General features: G+C 40.6%; 1 protein-coding gene across 1 annotated transcript in view; it reads left to right on the top strand.

The window, feature by feature from the left end:
* Positions 1-18529, top strand: part of PTPRG (protein tyrosine phosphatase receptor type G) — a 388012-nt gene that overhangs the window by 255264 nt on the left and 114219 nt on the right. Inside the window, exon 5 of the mRNA XM_054280849.1 lies at positions 982-1077. Coding sequence (XP_054136824.1) covers positions 982-1077 — 96 coding nt within the window. The remainder of the gene's footprint in view (positions 1-981; positions 1078-18529) is intronic.

Raw genomic sequence — 18529 nt, 5'->3', positions numbered from 1 at the left:
AAACCCAAACAAGAAAATAATGGCTGATAGAGATGGACTAACATCCATCTCTAGGGGCTTCTTTTGGAATGGAGGGGCTGAACAACTACTGGAGAAGCAGCAGTGTATTCAGAGAACTTGCAGAAGTGGGAGCTCAGCTAGTGTGGGAAGTGGAACAAGAACCATACTGGAAATTAGGAACATGAGCACCCACAGGCCTGGGTAGGCTGCCCTTACTCATAACGTGTGTAGTGGAGTGGGATTGTTTACCAGCAGAAGGCATAGAGGAAGCTGTTCTTCATCCTCTTGTATTTGTGTAACTCCAACACTTGCTTGTTTGGGGTAATCATTGTTCTCACCTGCTCTTACTTGAGGTTTGTGTAATTATTCATATTTATTATTCATTAAAAAATTACATCAATATATCTGGTTTTTCCTCATGCTTTTTGCAGAGTACTAATGCTTTGGAAATAAAAGTCATGAAATTTAACTGAAGACAGGGAGAAGTGTGACCTTAACTGATAGACCTGAATATCAGAGGCTCATAAAAATGCATTGCTATGGAGACAGACTTTTATCTTACAAATTACTTTAGGAGTAAAGGAATAACTCTAAACATCGGAATCCTTTTCAAAATTCTCTATGGATTTTGAGATAAATATGTTTAGCACATTTAGCAGAGCAGGAGATGAGCCTTCAATGTGCAAAGAAATGAAGAGTTGCTGGCAGAAAGCACAAAGTTTAACATCTGAACAGACTGGCCATACTGTTTACCTTTGGATTTGGTATTAAAATGCATTGCACCAACTCTGTTCCCTGCTTACTGTCCCAGCAGGGCAGTCATGCTATTAATCAAGATGCTGGTTAAACAATTGTTCAGCAGAATTCCTTTATCTCAGGTTCATAACACTGGGTTTACATACAATGTGAATGCATTACATCATGTGAAAGCTGTATGAATCAACACTAATGTGATTCTGTTGTTGGTTTTAATTTTTGCAGATGCAGATTTACTTCTACAATCCTGATGACTTTGACAGTTTTGGAACAGCAGTTCTAGAAAACAGGGTGGTAGGAGCCATGGCTGTGTTTTTTCAAGTAAGTTAAAACAAAGACTATATCCATAAACCAAAGTGTTCACTGAGTACTATCTAATTCATTGGATTATTTCAAGCTTAATGGATGCATCTGTTTTCTTGTTCCCACCTGTCTAAGTGAAAGATATTTCATATTGTCTATGTGTGATTTAAAATGTAAATAAGTATATTTAAAAACATAATGAAAAATTTTGCCTGGATTGTTCTGACTTTATAGCTGCTCTACAGATGCAGACTGGAGAACACATTTATCATGGAACTTCCTTTGCTGCTGAAGCACATTGCTGCAGTCCCTGGAATACTAACAAACCAACACCAACTGGTTTTGTTTAGGGAAAACTTAAAATTCAAATGTAGCTTGAGAGAAAATTAATCAATACGTTTCATCAATCTTATCTGTAGCAGCTTCTTCTAAATTGTCATAGTAGCAAGTTCTTGAACAGAGCAGATTTCCAAATGAGTGAATTTATGCATCCACTTGTTTGAAATGCATCCTGAGAGATGCAGATCTGGGGCTGCTGGGTGAGCTCATTTGTGGTTCCACACACTCCAAATCCGCAGTGTGGGGCAGGGACCAGTGCTGGTGATGGCAGTGTCACCTGTGGCAGTGGCAGTCAGCAGTGTGAGCCCCTTGTCACCTCACATGGGTCTCACCTTTCTGACTTGAGGGTGAACTGAAGAGAGGGAGCTGGAGCCACTCCACACCACCCAGCTGTCACAGGCAGAGAAGTAGTAATGAAGATTTGGAATATCTTGGGGTCTGGCTTTTCAGAAGAGAGGAAAGATGGGAGGGAAGAGCAAGGAAAATGCTGATCCTTTGTGAGGTTTCACACTAGTTTTTACTGAGGAAGAAAGTGATCTTGCTGTTATCTTTGTGAAGCCAGATAAAAAGGAATATGCAAGTACTCATATGTAAATACCTCCCTTTTTCTTATGATGTTAGAGTGACAAGCCTGACTCTGCTGCTCAAATTAAGTAAGGTTGTCTTTTTGCATGACACTGATTTTGATCAAATGCTTTGATAAGGAGGAAAGGACAGATCCTTGTATTGCATAAATTGCTGTAACTCTGCTGACATCAGGATAGTGGAAGGAGGCATGTTAAATTCATCACTGTTGGATTCTGAGCAGTTCTGTGGCATTTCATATTAGGGCAAAGTTGGTGGAGCTGTGATAATTTACAGTGGCATGGCATGATGATGATTCCCCAGACTTCTTGGTCTCAGTGTGCTACAGGAAGCTTTGGGCAAGTTGAATTTGGCCATACAAGACAGAAGTTTGGAAGCAGAGCAGCCAAAGGCTGGTTCATACCACGGTGAAGCCTCATGGGTTTGGTATGTGTGCCGTGTCAGAAGGAGCGTGGGTTTGTGCCATGGTGTGCACCACGTGTTGTGGCATCATCTCTCTGGAATTTAACTGCTAAATTACCCTGATGGGCTTCACATCAGCCACATCACACTGCTCCATGTCACCTCACTGTATTCCCCAAATCCTTTTTTTTAACGGGATCTTAAAATTGTGGTGGGACTGTTTGGTATTTCCCACCTGCAAAGCCAAGTGCTGCACTTGCTTTAAGTCTCTCTTTGCACAATTCCAAGGGAGCCATTAAAATAACTTAAAATAGTGTGTTATGCTGTTAAAACCCCCATCTCTGATTGTCAGAGACCTCAGGCTTTTCAAGACCCCAACTGAGTGTTGTAGTCCCCTCAGGGAAGCAGAAATCTACACTACTCATCATTTCCAGCCCTGCTGGCTGCAGGACATGAGGCTGTAAAATTTGGATGATGGTGCAGCTGGGCTCCTCTGCTCTGGGAGCTGTGAAATCTGAGCCCATTACTGATGAACACCCTCTGATCTTTTCCAGAGAGTGGGGTCAAGGTAATTCTTTGGCAAAGTGGCCCAGGGATGACCTGTTTTGTGGCTGCAGGGAAATGATTTGGGGGTTTTGGCATATTTTCCTTTTCTTTTGGGTTGAAATGAGAAATCAGTGCTGTATTGCTGAACTTGTGAGTGTTTCAGGTTTTCCTTCTGGGCAGCTTTGCTCCAAGACAGAGAACAGTTGAGGAAGATTTGTAAAGCCCAGAGGCCCCAGTCTAGAAGGGCGTGTGCTGAATTCTGACACCTGTAAATAAACCTTAGGGACACCAGTGTGACAGCTGCTCTTTTGGCCATCATGAGGATTTTCCAGAACTAGTCCCGTAGGGCTTGAATTGTTGTACACAGGGTTATTAATGGATGATATGATCCTTTTGCAGATCCCTACTGTGTTTGACCAAGATGCTGTTTTAGCCCCCTCAGCTGCATATCATGTGCTGGGCTTGTTGATATATGACTTGGGAAAATCTTTTTCTTGAGAAATACTTGGTGTTCCCTGAGCCTTGTTCGCCAGGACTCCATGCAGATAAACTTGCCATGGCTAGTATTTCAGGCAGCTAATTTAAAGCTATCTTTTAAATTTGATTCCTAGTGACTTCTAAATGAAATATCCCTAAGATGTCCATGGTCACATTTTGATTGGCAGCTTATCTTGTTCAAATACTACAGCCTTCTATTTTCCAGAGCTTTGGTCCCATCTTGAACTCATTTACCTAGAACACAGCTTTTAAAAATTGTAGCAGAGAGGTCATACTGTTTTTTATAAATGCATTAGAAAACTGTATCATGCATGCTTTTCTATGTAAATATTTTAACATAAATTATTGGATACATTTGCCATTAAGACTTGGATTTTTGCTAATGTGGTAATGCTTTGTTGGGATGAATGTGCACAACACTGGCTGAGTTTATAGTCTAGCAGGTGTTTTTTGTTTGACTGATATTCATAAATGTTCCTTTGAAAATCAAGTTCTCCAGTGAGTGAACATTATACTGAACTATATAATTATTGGTGAAACATTAAATAATTAAGTACCCTCTTTCTTCCTTTTTAAATAATTTAACTTGAACTATACAAGAATTTTCCTTATTGAATTCATTATTTCAGGGGCAATTTCCAGGTAAAGTACATTGGTTCTGAACTTGGATAATTGAAGCACTTGGAATTTTGCTGTAATTAAAGCTGTGCTTTTCTCATTACTTTCATTTTAAGCTCTGTTGATAAATGCTATTTCTGTTTGTGTGCTGCTGGTTAGCTGATCTGACAAAAAAAAAATTACAAAACTAAGAAACAACTCTTGCAAATACAAGGTGGTATGACTGCTCATCTCTTTATCTCATTGTGGATAGCACAGAGAGGGTCTCACACAAAATAGCACTGTGGGGACTCTATAGCAGGTATTGTCAATTTGCAAATGAGATGAGCTGGCCCGAAATCTCTAGCTGGATTTTCTTTGTTGTTAAAGAGAACTCAGTTGTAATTGCAGCAAAAATCAAAATCCCCTGGAGACAAAGGAGAGAATGCCATGACTAATGAGACCTTGCCTTCTGACAGGGTTTTGAGGAGGACACATTATGGCCATTCCTTTCAGTGTTGCAGTGATTTGGTGTTTCTCAGAGGGAAGCTGGTGCTGGTGGGAGATGTTCAAATTGACAAGTCCATCACCTCCTGCTGCCAGCACCCTCTTGGCTGGCAGGAAAGGCTCCTGGATTTGAGGGAAGGGTAGCGATGGACCCAGCAGAGGAGCCCTGCTTTGTGGCAATCCTAAATGAGCCTCTGGCTGCACGTTGGTTCCACCAGCTGCTGGAACACTTGTAGCAGCTCCCAGCCCAGCCAGGCACCTCAGGCTTGATTTAAATGATCCTAACTTGAATCGTTGGTGCTCGTGTTTCATTGCAGCCCACGTAAGATTCAGCTTGGAGTTAATGATGTTCTGGCTCTGGGCCTTGGTTAATTGTCAGGCTGAGCTAGCTTTGAAGCAAACCAGGGGTGGAAGGCAAGGCCCAGGTCTCTCATGGTTCCTGAGTCATCCGTTCATCATACATGTTATACATATTTATAAGTCACATTCAAAATGAGTAGTTACTTGGATTAAATGCATTCAGACATATTGCACAGCTCTGTTTTAACCATCTAACAATATAAATCATTGCATACTTCACTACTTGCTTTATTAAAGCCAAACTTGAAAGTGTTCAAAACAAACATATTGCTTTTGCATTTGAAATATTCATCTTTTAGTCCTGCAGTAGATTCATTATGGCAGAGAATACTTCATTCCTTGATTACTGCTGTGAAAAGGCACAATACTGATTCCCTAAGCACTCATCAAATATTCGATAGCTCAGAAATTCAGGAGGAGGTGATGGAATTCTTGTTCCTACTGGGAGGGCACATAAATCTATTTTATATTTGCAGAGAAAACCGTCAGTGATTAGTTACTGTGTCTCAGGTACTCAAACAAATCATCTCTAAAGAAATTAGGTAAAAATGAATTTTAAAATAACTTTTAGCAATGCTTTCATCATTAAAATTAGCTCCATAATGATGAGTGATGTTGATACCTCGATCACTCAAGAGCTTCAGCAGTGCAGAGCTAGATTTTTAAAGGTAATTAGGTACTTGGCAGCAAATGTGCAACTAGCAGTATTTTTAAAAGTACATGGAATAAAAATCAAGGGTTTACATGTCTTTAGCTGAGTTGCCTTCCAATGCAGACATGTCTTTGTAAGTTTATTGAAAAAAATACTCTGTAGCCCTTTTAACTTTTGGAGCTATGTGTGTATTATTTGCCCATAAATGTCTTTATATTTACTAGCTACTCATGTATCCAGGGATGTGTTCTTCAGTAAAATGCATGTTTGTGGCCTTGCTGTTTGTGAGATTTTTTTGGTAGTAGTTCTTGGTCTGCATCATCAATATGATCAATCACTCACTTTTCACAGGGGCCTAAATGAGCTGAACACAGAATAAATTGGTGGAACAGCATCAAAGCTGTTGAATATTTGCCAAAAATATGCTTTTTAAATGTGTGTTTCTCAAACTACATAATTCAGCTTTTAACTTCCCTTGGAAGCCTTTTGTTTCCTGTTCTTCCCTTTCATTAACTGTTTCATGTGTTTGCCACCTTAACAAAGCAGAATCGGTGAATAAAGGATTTAAATATGGTGACTGTTGAGAAAACCATATCCAGTAAGAGACAGGGTCCCTCCCATGTCCCCATCTCAATTCCTCAAAATTCCCTGATTCTGCCTCTCTTTTATTCTAATGCTTTTTGAAAGTCTGAGCAAAATTAATTTGATTTAGACAATGAGAATGGAGAGAGGTGTGCACTTCTCTTGGAACATTATATCCACCCACATGAAGCATAATCAGTACTCCAGTGTTTAGGCAATATCTTAAAGGTGATTTGCAGGAGTGAAAATAACACATGGCATCATTAACATGCAGAGCATCATCTAGAGTCATTGAGAGACTTTTCATTTATTTTAATAGACTTCAGATAGATGTAAAGAACTTAAAATTGAATTACGGTATTAATTCTTTTAATGGTTACATTAGAACCCATGGGGTTTTATTAATAGTAGCTCATGAATACTAAAACTGTTGGTATTGATTAGCAGTGTTATTTAGTATCAGTACAGGTGTATTTTTATTATCTTCATACCATGAAAATAAGTACATCTCCTTATTCAGTAGCTGTATACCAATAACTCTCCATGTAAGTGAAGACAAGCAAAACATTTTGAAATGTATTTTTCTTCATTAAGTCCAGTTTTGCATCATTTTGAAATGTTGCAGTTGTTTGAAAACAGTAGTTATTACTGATAAAAGCAGTACTAGGGCCTTTAAATGGTTTTAAAATAGTGTTGAGGTACAAAGTAGCTACCCTGACACAAAAAGACACAGCCAGAGCAGGTGGATGTGGCCACTGCGCCACCACTTTTCTGAGCACATTTTTCTGAGAAACACCTTGTACAATTCATGCCAGGGGGTATAGTGACATAGGAAGCATCTCTGGAGCAGGAAAAGATTCTCCTCATTTTCCCCAAATAAGTGGAGATAAAATTACCAAAAATGATTTTGCATCATGGAGAATTTAAATACAAAATTTTGAGATTCTCTTAAGGTCTGTTAGATTTGAGTAGAGTTCAGTATGTCAATGACACAGACCAGCCTCCAGAGGTGTTTTTTAGCCAAAATATGCAAGTTTGGGTGCCTAATAACAAGTGCTCATGCTGATCAAGTTCCTCTGAAACCATTTTGATTGGAGGAGGGTTTGGGTAGAAGACAAAAATTCATGGAAACTGTTTCTAAAAAAATCAATTCTATCCTTTCCATTAAAGAAAACAATTTTTTTTAAACTAAGCTCAAAATTCTGATTTTTTATTTCAACTTATGTTGAAAGTTTCTTAGGGGAATATGAATATTTTTTGAATATTTTATGTAAAATAAGAAAGGAAAAGGAGAACAGATGGGGAGTAACTCTGAGAGTAAAATATATATATCTATATGTCTCCATTTTTGGTGCTTATTAAATTTCCAGTGCTTAACAATGAGACTTTCTTCTGATCCATACCTCTGCCCAGATGAGTCATGTTTCAAAGGACGTTTAATAGTAAAACTACTGTTTACAACAGATTTTTTTATTTTGTTTTTAAATTAAGCTTTCATGTGGTAATGTTCTTCATCCTTTATTTTGGTACATAAATGAGAGGGCTGACTCTTGAGAGCACTAGGCAAACAATCCCTGATGAAGTCTTGAGTTTAGTAGAGAAGCTTCAGAAGGTTTTTAGTTGTGGAGGGCGATGCAGTTGTGAGAAGGGCAGAGCTGCATCTCTTGCTCAAAAAGGAGGGCAGATAAGAGGTAAGGAAGGGGCAGATGCAGGTGAGCCCTGGGACCTTACTGTGAGAATTTGGGGAGCACAGGGAGCTGGAAGGGCTCTGTGAGCTCAGCAGTGTTCATCACTCAGTGCTGCTGGACTCAAGAAGCTCACTTTGTAAGTGAGCTGAATTGTACTGAATTGCAGTGGCCTTTTCACCTGTGGGGGTTTTTGTACCAGATATGCTTCAGTTCTCCAAACTTCCAGTGCATTGACAGCAGCACTGAGACACACCTTTGCTGCTGGGTTACTGTGCAGAGCCTGGGATTCCCTGGTGTCACATCCCCTGCAAACAGGAGCAGTTTCTGTCTCTGTGCAGGGTGCTGTGGGCTCGGGCTCTCGCTCACATGGCTGCGCACTCGTCATGGCTTGTCATGAGAAGGAGCTCATGTGGCTGAATGTGTGAGTGTGAAGAGCAGAGGTGTTCACACAGCAGCCTGAACATCCTGAGCAAGCCTGCTTGGAGGAATGAGGCACAAATGTGTGAGCGAGGGGGGGGCTGGGTTTGGAGGCACAGACTGACAGGGCGGCTGAAACAGATCGTTCTTGGAAGCAAACACATCGTTCCACTTCTGCTTGCCTGTGTTCTGCCAAGAGGCATTTGCAGTCTCTAGATCATGATGGCTGCAACCTGCTGTGTTGAAACTTTCTATCCACAGGCTGACTGTGCAGTGTAGAAGGGTAATTTACCTTATGTGCACTTATCTTCTTCAGAGCCCAAGCAATCGTCTTCCTTTCCCTTCTTCTCCGCATTCCGTGAACTTGTTCATGGTATTTTCCACTAAGGCAAAAAGTCTGATCACCTCCAAAATGCAATGCTTTCAATTAAAGCATTTTTGTTTGATTGAGTTTTAAAGGATATGGGCAGTACTGAAAGCAATGCCATGCAGTTCTTTTTACAGTTCAGAGCAAAATACCAGAATGCACAGAGAGGCTTTTATTTTGTTTTTAATCTCAGACATACCTACGGAAATGAATTTCCAAAGCTTCTAAAAAATCCAATTGAAGGTAAAAATTAGAATTAGATCATTTTTGTCCCCAAATGCACTGTCAATGCTTTCTGAGCTGCAAAGTCTGAGACCACAACTCACAACTTGTGCTGTCTCTGGCTTGGATGCAGCAGCAAAGATGGGGGAAAACAGTGGGGATGGGTTACCAAGTGACTTCTGCTTTTTGTGATAAATCACAGTCCTTTGGTCCAATTTATTTAATGGAAAAATCACAATTATTGATGTTAGGAAGGAACTGCAAACTTTCTTGTTGTTGAGAGGACTTGAATTCCAAAGTTCTGCAATGCTGCAAATACAAAAAATGCTCTGCACATTTTATGGGGTCTGTCCTCAAGGTCTTGAGCTATCAGTCATAACCATTAATGAGACTGGGTTGTATATGTTGCATGGGAATAGATCTTTGTGCTCTTCTGGTTTAATGTTCATTTGAATGTTTGGATCACTGTCTTTCAGTTTTTAGCATTGTAAATGTTTTTAGCCTGCAGTTTTTTTGCTTTCTGAATGATTCTTAATTGATTAATGTATTGAAATTAATTCCAAGCAGGATGCCATTATTAACTTGCTTCATTAAATTACATACCAACCTGTTAGCATTAATTCTCATAACTGTCCCCTTACATTTTAGTGGTTTTATTTTAATTACTTCCCTTAAGAACTTGCTCAGCATGCATTTGTGTATTCTTTTCTTCCCTTTCCTTTCTCTCATCTTCCTTGATGTTCAGAAGTGGAATCAGTTTAGGAATATTTATAGTGTCTAATATCAGCTTCTTAAACACAGTAATTTACTTCTCTGTAATTTAAAAATATCCGGGTTAAAAAAATAACAAAAAACAAAACCAAATTATTTTGTAGCCATGCCATAAATTTTTTTTAATTTATTGAAAATGTCTTGTGGAGTTTTCATTACTAGATTCCTGAAAATGCCACTTACATGTGTAATATGTAAAAATTACAGTTGTCAGCCTATAATCTCACCCCTTCTGTGGTTCAGGAAGATTGAGACTCAGGAAGTTTACTGATTATAACCATTAGACTAAAAAACAAATCAGTTCCCTATCTATAGTAGTAGTTTGTGCATTTTGGTCTCTGTTGTGCATTGTTAATGGATCACTTGGTCACATTGTCAAACAGCACAAAGCAAACCTAGAGCTGGGGCAGCATGGAGGACCCCCAGTCTGGCTGCAGGCTCCATCACTGCTTTAGGGAAGGGACAGCAGCCCCTCTTTGTGTCTCAGAGCACTGAAAAGCCTTCAAATGTGGCTTGCTTGTGACTTTGTGATACCAACAATTGCTTCATCCCTGTCCTTCTTACATGCCCTAAATCCAGTGCATTTTTACTTGACCTTTTATTTAAGAAAGAAAGAAGCTGTAAATAAAGAATCTATTTTTTTGCTAAGTTTTCAGAGAGTTTTGCTAAAATTGATCTTAGTTACAGATTCACAGGAGATGTGAAGATATGCATTCATGTCTTTTCCTCTCCTCTCTCCCAAACAGAACCGTTGCCTCTGGGAAGTCCCTTTTTTCTCCCAGTTTTTAGACATCCAGCCTGGATTTCAGGAAGAGAGTTTTTTATGCCTGTCTGCCCACCTCATTTTAAAATTTAATTATTTTTTTTTAACAGGCTCTGTATTCATCTACCTCTCTAACCCATTTGTCTCTCAGAGGATTATAATACCAAATGTACTACGTGTGGTTTACATTTGTGAGATGTGGATGGAGAAATCTAACATTTCAGCAAGGAAACTCCAGTTCTCCAGTCATAGTTTCCCAGTTCTGCAGGATTTTGAACAGGATTTGTGTAACTCTTAGAAAACTTACACCTGTTTTTGCCCTCAGCGTCTTCCGTGAAACTGCAAAGTCTTCCCATGTCTCTGGTTACCAGTTAGTGTTATGGCGCCTTTAAGCAAAGGTGAGCACAGGATCTATTCATAAATGATTGTCTAGTTTCACTTTGTGCCATAAAAGAGAGATTGGTTGTAAAGTCTGAATATATAAAATAGATAGGTAAAATTGGGGCTTCCTTTCCCTTTAGATCTTCTGGCTCAGATGAAAAAGTTATTAAATACAAGGTGTTCTGCCTGAAGAATTATTACTGTAGTTCTCAGCTATAACAGCACCACGTTTCTCCTTGTATTGGCAAGAATAAACAATACAAGCTTTAGACAGAATTTCCTGGGTAGCATACCAAATGTTCTGGAAAACCTTCTCGGACAGCAGCTGATACATTTTTAATACAAATAAAACATAATTCTTTAGTCTCGTTCCAGTTTGATCCCTAAGGTGGAAAAAGTATACAGACTATGCATAATTGATGTATTTGTTTGAAGTGTTTAGCTGGATACTCCGTTCACAAAGTTTCTTTTTGTTAATAGGTTGCTGTGAGATGTAAGAATCACTTAGGGCTCTCTTTGTACAAATAAATGGAACGTGTCGTGTTTGGTACAGGCGCTGAGGTGGTTGCACAGTCATCCTGACTGTGTCTTTGTGCTGCCCACACCGTTCAGCCTTACTCAAATCACAGAGCAGTTCTGGCTGAAATGTCAGTATTTTCCCAGATCAGAAGTGATGGGAAAGCATGAAAGCATGCAAGGAGAGAAGAGGATGGTTGGGAGCTTTCAGGGTCACATGGATTGGTGTCAGGTTGGCGTGTCCATGTAAGCACCACCCTGGCTGTTACCAATGATTGTGTGGTTTCTTGTGCAATTCTTAAATGTTACACATGATGCAGAGCCAGCATGCAGGAAAATATCCCTCAGTAATTTGATTATCATCTGTCCTAAATTACTATAAATCCAATGTTAAAGGTTACTGCCAGAGGGTTGAGTTGTTGCTGGGTTTTGTCATCTGTAGTTTCTGTGCTGCAGGATGACTGTGGGAGAGATGATTATTGAGGGCGTTCTGAGCCCATGGTTTTCATTCCAGAGGTCAGGAAAAATGCAATGAAAGTAAATCATAATCTAGTCTGTTCCCTTCTTGATGTCTTTGTACAGATGTAGACATTTGTATGTATAACTGATTGTTTAGCTGATAATGCTGATGGCAGATCACCCCCCAAAATAATTCCGCATGGCAGCTTGCCCAGAGCAATCCTGGTACCTGATGTTTTACCTCCTATGAATCTAAATCAGAAATCTTCAGGTTTATAGGGTGGAGTTGAGGGTGTGTAAACCTGGGAATCCTTTTACAGCATAACTTTATAGTAGCTTTCAGAGGTATCCTCTACATCTGGGATTCACTGAAAAGCACACTGATTTGACTAAGGTAATGAGTTCCAAATGAGCTCAGTGGTCCTGGTTCGAGTAATTTAAAGCTCCCTTTGTTTGAAGTTCAGGTGTGCTGGTATCAGTTTCCAGAAGAAAACCAGCACAGAAGCTGGGATGTGCTCTTATGCTCTGCTGGAGATAGGTGAGAGTCAAGAATGCTAATCACCATCTTATTCTATGCAGAAAAGTGAAATGTGTTAAATAAATTGCTTAAATCTGTTCAGCACCTCTGAACAGTGAGTTTTGGTGGAGCAGGATTTTTCCTATGAGCTTATGGTGTTTGCAACTGCTTCACAGCTCTGAGGAGCCAAGGAAAAGCTGTCTGGCTGACACCATCAGAACAGTGTTTAGCTGCTGATTGTAACTGTACCCTTTCTGTGCATCAAAAATGCATTGAAATGTGGTCATTATCAAGTCTAAAGAGACTTTCTGCAAGAGGGTATTGGTTTTGCAACATCTCTGCTGTATCAAATGAAGCCTAACTGGAGATTTGGCAAAGTGTTCTTTATGAGTAAAGTAAAATGATGTACCACATTAGAAAGGAGCGTGGTTATTAGAAAGCTCAGTCTTGCTCCTGATGAAATGGATTTTTTTCACCGTAAAATTCATCTTTACTTGCTGCTAGAATATTGCTAAAAGAGATTAACTTTGGATCTCAGTGTATTTTATAGTGTGTCTCATGTTATTTTAAGGCTGTAAATATATTAGCTGATCTGTAAGCTTCACTTAAGTTACTGCTTTCTGGGTTTTGGAAGAAATAGGATCATGGTTATGCAGGAACCATGAAGATTGAATTAAATCACCCCTTCTGATATTTATTTTCCCTTGGGAACATGATATCAGATCAATATTTAAAAACAGCTTTATGGGTAAGTGTTGATTAGAAAGCAAAGCTCCATAACCTTAACAGCTAAGCTAGCAATTTTTTGGTGCATTTTATCTCTGGTTTGTACGGTCTTATCCATATGCCTGTGTAAAAAGTAAGAAAAGAATTTTATTATTTTCTTACTCCTTCCTCCCTCCTGCCTACCTTGCTACCTGGCAAACCTACTTTATCATATCTAGATCCTATAAAAATATCTAACATAATTTGAAATGCTCTTGTGTGAAACATGATTAGACTGCATCAATCACTTTTCAAAGATTTTTTTTTTCTCATCATTTTGTATTCTAAACTGCTAAAATCACACATTTTTATATCCTCCTGCATTTCATGGGAAGCATGAACAGACAGATAGTTCCCCATCTCGGGTGAACCAGTCTTATTAAGTACTCTCCCAAAGTGCATACCAGTCAAATTAAGCTTTAGGTTAACGTTTTGGAATGCTCTCCTCTTGCCAACTCATTACTAGTGATATGGCAAAGCAAACTGTTGCCTTCTGCTATTCCAGATATCTACAGAGATTTATTACATTCCAGATAATAAGCTTACCTTCCTAATAGCACAGAGCCCACCCCACCTTATGGCTTGACTTGCCTCTGCTCATAACTTCAGCAGAGAATTCAAGGCCAGAAGTAAAGCTGGCTTTTAAACCTGTCTGGGTAGATCTGTCTGGGGGTTCCTGTGTTGTGGATGGGAGCATCCATCATTTTGGAGTCTGAACTCACTCATTATCCAGACCAGCTTTGCACTACCCTCAGGCTGGTACTGATCCCTCTCTGGGGACAGATGGTGGTGGGAGAGGAGGGTGATGCCCGGGCGGGTGGCACCACCTCAGTGTGCTGCAGGGCCATATGGGCACTCAGCTTTTAGAGAAACTTGGTCTGTGCATGCAGTACAGCTGGCTGCTACCACACCTGTCTAATAGAGTTGTTGAAAGACTGTCTAAATTCATGCTGAGCTGTGGAGATTATCTCTGTCAGCTGTTCTTGTGTCAGAAGCAATTTTTTAAAATGCTGCATTTGTGTCCTAAGTGCCCAGCCTGTGTCTGCCTTTTAGAAAGTGCCCTTTTCCTTCCTTCATCACTGCTTGCATTGCATCTGAGACATACAACTGAGATATATAGTGTCTTAACCCTAAAAAGGAGATTTTTTAAATGCCTTTGTTATCTTGCCATATCTATTTGCTGCCCCTCTTAAAATCTGAGTGTAAAGAGAGCAGCAAGCGCAGGTGCATCCTACCAGTGTGCTGGGGGTGCAAACCAGGCTCCAGGGAACATGGGATGCTCCAGCATGAAGCTGTTGGGCTGTGGTGCTGCTCTGGAAAGCCTCTCATCCTCACAGCAGCCAGCAGTGCAGTGCTCCTGGTGAGCTTGTTCCAGCTGGGCTGCAATTCTGACTGTGCTGGGTCTCAGGCACTTTGGGCACCACTGGCTGGGCAGCCTGGCAGGGAAGATGTCCCTCAGTGCCAGCCCTCTGTGGATTGCCTTCACAGAGCTTGGCTCTTTAGCTCCCTCCATAACAATCAGGCTTTTGGCAGGGAAAAACCTGATGCAGGATGTGGTGTCAGTTGCAGGTGTTTGTATGAGGGTGGTGACATCAAGAGACCATGCAGCCTGGTGGATCTTAAGAAGAGAGATAAGAGACTTTTCTAGAGGTGGACACCAAAACTGGGGCTGTGGCAATGCATGAGCCAGGAGCCTGGATGTTCCAGCTGTTCTGCCACAGCACTGGGGATCAGATCATAACCACTGCTCATGAGCTATGGACACCCAGGAGTTACAGTGCTGAGTGTGAGAAGAAAGAAAAAATAATAAGAAAACATAAAGAAACACCTCAAATTAATAGCCAGGCTTTCTCGTGAGCAAATTCAGAGAGGAGAGGAGATGGAAGAAGGTTCCTGAGAGCATTCCTATGTACATTCACTTGCAGGAAGCATCTTCACTCTTCTGGGTCAGGCTAGACTTGTTCAAAGAGCACCTTTTGTTCTAACCCTGTTTTAAGTTTTGTTTTAAATCCTGTTCAGTTGTATTTTACTTCTTTTCTCATAACTTTCCCTGAGATTTTTAGATTTTGGCAATTTTGAAGTTATACCCTGTGTAGAAGGAGGGCTTCCTGACCAGAGACAGAGCTTGAAAATGCCCTCCATAGATAGGTCACGCTCCACAGGAGCTCAGGAAAGCTGTAAGAAGCCCATGGAGCAGAGGCACGAAGGCTAGAGAATCCTGAGGAGTTCTGTGGCTTTAAGATTATCACCTACTCGCTGTGATTGAATAGCATTCACTTTGCCACTGCTGAAATGTAGAACATCTTGAAACAAGCACACATGTCATGTTAGTTTTTGTATTTCTTTGTATTTCAAGAGGAAGAAACTGCTGCCACAAACTGAATGTTTGCCAGGCTTTTAATGCACTTGTGTTCTAAGTGCTGTTTTTCTGCACAAAACTTGCCCATTTGTTCTAAACATGAGCCATGATACTTGTTGAAATGGGTTTTTTTAAGCAACCGAGTGAGTTGCTGGGTCATGCTAACCAAGAGGAAAATAAACGTCTTGACATATAATCCTCACTGTTTCTGTCTGGTGTTACACCAGGTGAAACAGTGGGGTTGAGCTGTTCTTCTGTTGCTGCAGGAACCTGAGCAGTTTAGAAGCAGCTGAGGGAAAAAAAATGCAGGCCACATCCTGCCACTCTTAATTCAGTGGCTTGAAGAAGATGGAGATGGACTGCCTCATTTCTCTGCCCTGCTTCTGGAGTTCTGCTGCTGTGACTGCCCAGGGAGAGCTCTGTGGCTGGCTCTTGGAGCACCCACACTTCAATCTCAGGGGCTCTGGAGCAGCCCTGCAGCTGGTACCCTTGGCACCCTGTCTGCTGGCACCCAGGATCCCCTGGGCAAGCCCACTCACCATCCTCAGCAGCCAAAGCTACTTCTGTCTCCTGCCTCCATAAAGAACATCTCAGGGGGTGGAAGAGCAGGGGAACTTCCTTGGAGAGGCAGGAGGTGGAGAGGAAAAGGTGGGAGAGTTGTGGAAGGATGCTCAAGGGGGATGTGGAGAGGAGGATGCTGTAACAGTTGGGTGGAAAGAGACAGGAGGATGTGGCAGGTGTGTGATGGAAGAAGGAAGCTACTCAGACATGAAAGTGGAGTCAGAAGTGAGGAAACTTTGAGGGTTAGTAGGTGCTTTCTGCCTTAGGTGCTATGAGCACCAAATTGTGCAAGTTCATAGCATTTTGCAAAGCTGCACACACCTGCAAGAACTATATGACACTGAAAATTTACAGAAATATAAGTAAAGATGGAAGAGCTTGCTTGAAAGAAAATTTAAAATTCAAGACTGTATTGTAGTTGTCCTTTTGTGCTGGAAGGTATTGATGAGCAGCCCTGGTTTAACATTGGGTCCTTGTACCACAAAGATGCCTGAGAGCCCACCCAGCCCATGGCTGCTGCATTAGAAATGGGGAATTTGCTGTAGCAAAAATTCCTGCTGCAGTTTTGGGAGGCCAATTTACACCAGCCTCCTTAGAAATGAGGTAAAAGGAGCAGCAAACAAACTGTGCTGGAATTTGACTTTTCAAAGCATAACAATAAGGAGAAAAAAAAATCTGCCCTACAATAATTTGTTTTCACTGGATTTCTAATTTAATTGTGAACTGAGGTGTGGTTGTCATTAGGGAAGTGACTGTGTAACTTAATTGACATTTCTGCATCCTCTGTGTTTGTGACTCATTGATGCTGGCTTGAGTCATCTGTAATGGCCTGGCTGGAGGGAGCCCAGGGCTGTGCTGGGAGAGACAAAGACAGGACTTTTCTTGTAGAATGAATGAAAGATGCTGGGAAGCTGAGACGATTCCTTTTCCTTATTTTAAAGGAGAGATTGATGTGACCTCTCTCACCAAAATCCTTTGTGTTGGCTACAAAAGAGGAAAAGGCTAGAAATCCCTGCTGCATCCCAGGCAAGCTTAGCTGGCGCAATTAAATTAAACCCCTGCAAAATGCTGGAGTTCCAGATGTCCATCTGAGCTGTTCCTTTTCAGCCTTTGCATTTTGCCCAGGAAATTTTCCTGTTTAGCCAACAGACTTCATTGCTTTATTTTCATTTTAAAAAAAAAGAGCTGGAGATACTTTTTTCTCACTTGTACAATTTTGTACCAAATTCAAGCTAGGAGCAGAAGAAAATGAGAGCTAACTTCCATTTGTGGTTTCACAGTTTTGAGTTTAGCCTCTCCAAATGTGTGAAGCTGTACATCAAGGAGTGGGTGTTGTAAGATGATCTGGCTGTAGTGCTTGTTATATTTTTTCATTACACCATTTCATTTTCCTCCCTACTTAGGTCAAAATGGTTATTTTTACCTAAAAACTGTAAATTGAGCAAATTGAGAAAATTCTTTTAAGAGACCAAACTATTTTTTTTTGGCCCCTTTTTTTTATTTTTTTAACTCGGAGGATGAGAACAGTTTATACCTGATGGCAGTTTTTATAAAATAGCCTCCATCCTGATAAAATGTTACCCCCTGGTGTGTCATTTTTCCAGCTGAACTGCTGGTAGGATTGAGAGATCTTGCACACTGCTGCTTAAATAAATAGACTACATGCTCTATGAAGAAATCATATTATTTTCTCAAAGGAGAACAAGTAGGCTCAGTGCACTGAAATTGCTTTAAATAAACTTGCAGCTACTGTAGCCCTTTTTTGCGCAGCTGCAGATGGCAACGTCTATCAATCAAGCTTCCCCAGCTTTGAGAAGCTGCCACTGATGCTGCCTCTCCTCTGTGTTTCAATTACATTTTTGTCTTTTACAGAACTTTGTATCTGAGCTATTCTATTGCTCTAATCAGATTGTGCTTTTGGGCTGAACATATCTTTTGTTTTTCCTTAGATATATGTGTATTAAGATCATTCAGTAATTTGTTAATTGAATGTGCTATTCACTTGCAGTAAATTAGCTGAATTTGTGCAAGAATGCTTTGGGGAAATTAATTAATTTGGCAATGGAATAAGTCAAAGTTTGGGCAAAAGAGGGCCTTACAAAAAGAAAGGAAAATACATTGTTTGTTGTTTCTTGCCATGCTGCAGGTTGCAAATCTTGTGATAGTGAATGGAGGAAATGCTGTGGAGAGGGAGCTGCAGAGTTTTCCTCAGCCTGGTGCTCCAATCAGCCACTGCCAGCAGGTTACAATGCACGATCAATGCTCCTCTCTGCTAACAAAGGAACTCAGTGTGCACAAACACAGAGCACTCTGAGCTGAGTTATTAAGCAGACTTAACTCTTCCTCTGAGTTTCATGGTCTTGCTCTTTTTTTGAGACAGTCTCTTGTGTCAGGACATTGCACCAACACACAGATTCTGTTCAATGTTCTTCTGTGGTAGCCAGTGCTTTGCTCTTTTCGTGACACTGGTATTTCAGCCAACCTGTGGTGTAAATGTGACTATTTATGCTCCTTGTGTTTTCAAGCATCCCTGCTGGACATAAAGAAAGGGGAAGTTGGCTGATCTATAACCTGCTTTGTCCCATCCTAGGCCCAGAATGTCTGCAGCTCAGGTGC

Source organism: Melozone crissalis, unplaced genomic scaffold (assembly GCF_028551555.1).
Source record: "Melozone crissalis strain CALT ecotype California unplaced genomic scaffold, PUWL_Pcris_2 ptg000029l_1, whole genome shotgun sequence".
NCBI classification, from domain to species: Eukaryota; Metazoa; Chordata; class Aves; order Passeriformes; family Passerellidae; genus Melozone; species Melozone crissalis.
The sequence above is the reverse complement of the archived record's forward strand: the minus strand, read 5'-3'. Positions and strand labels throughout refer to the sequence as shown.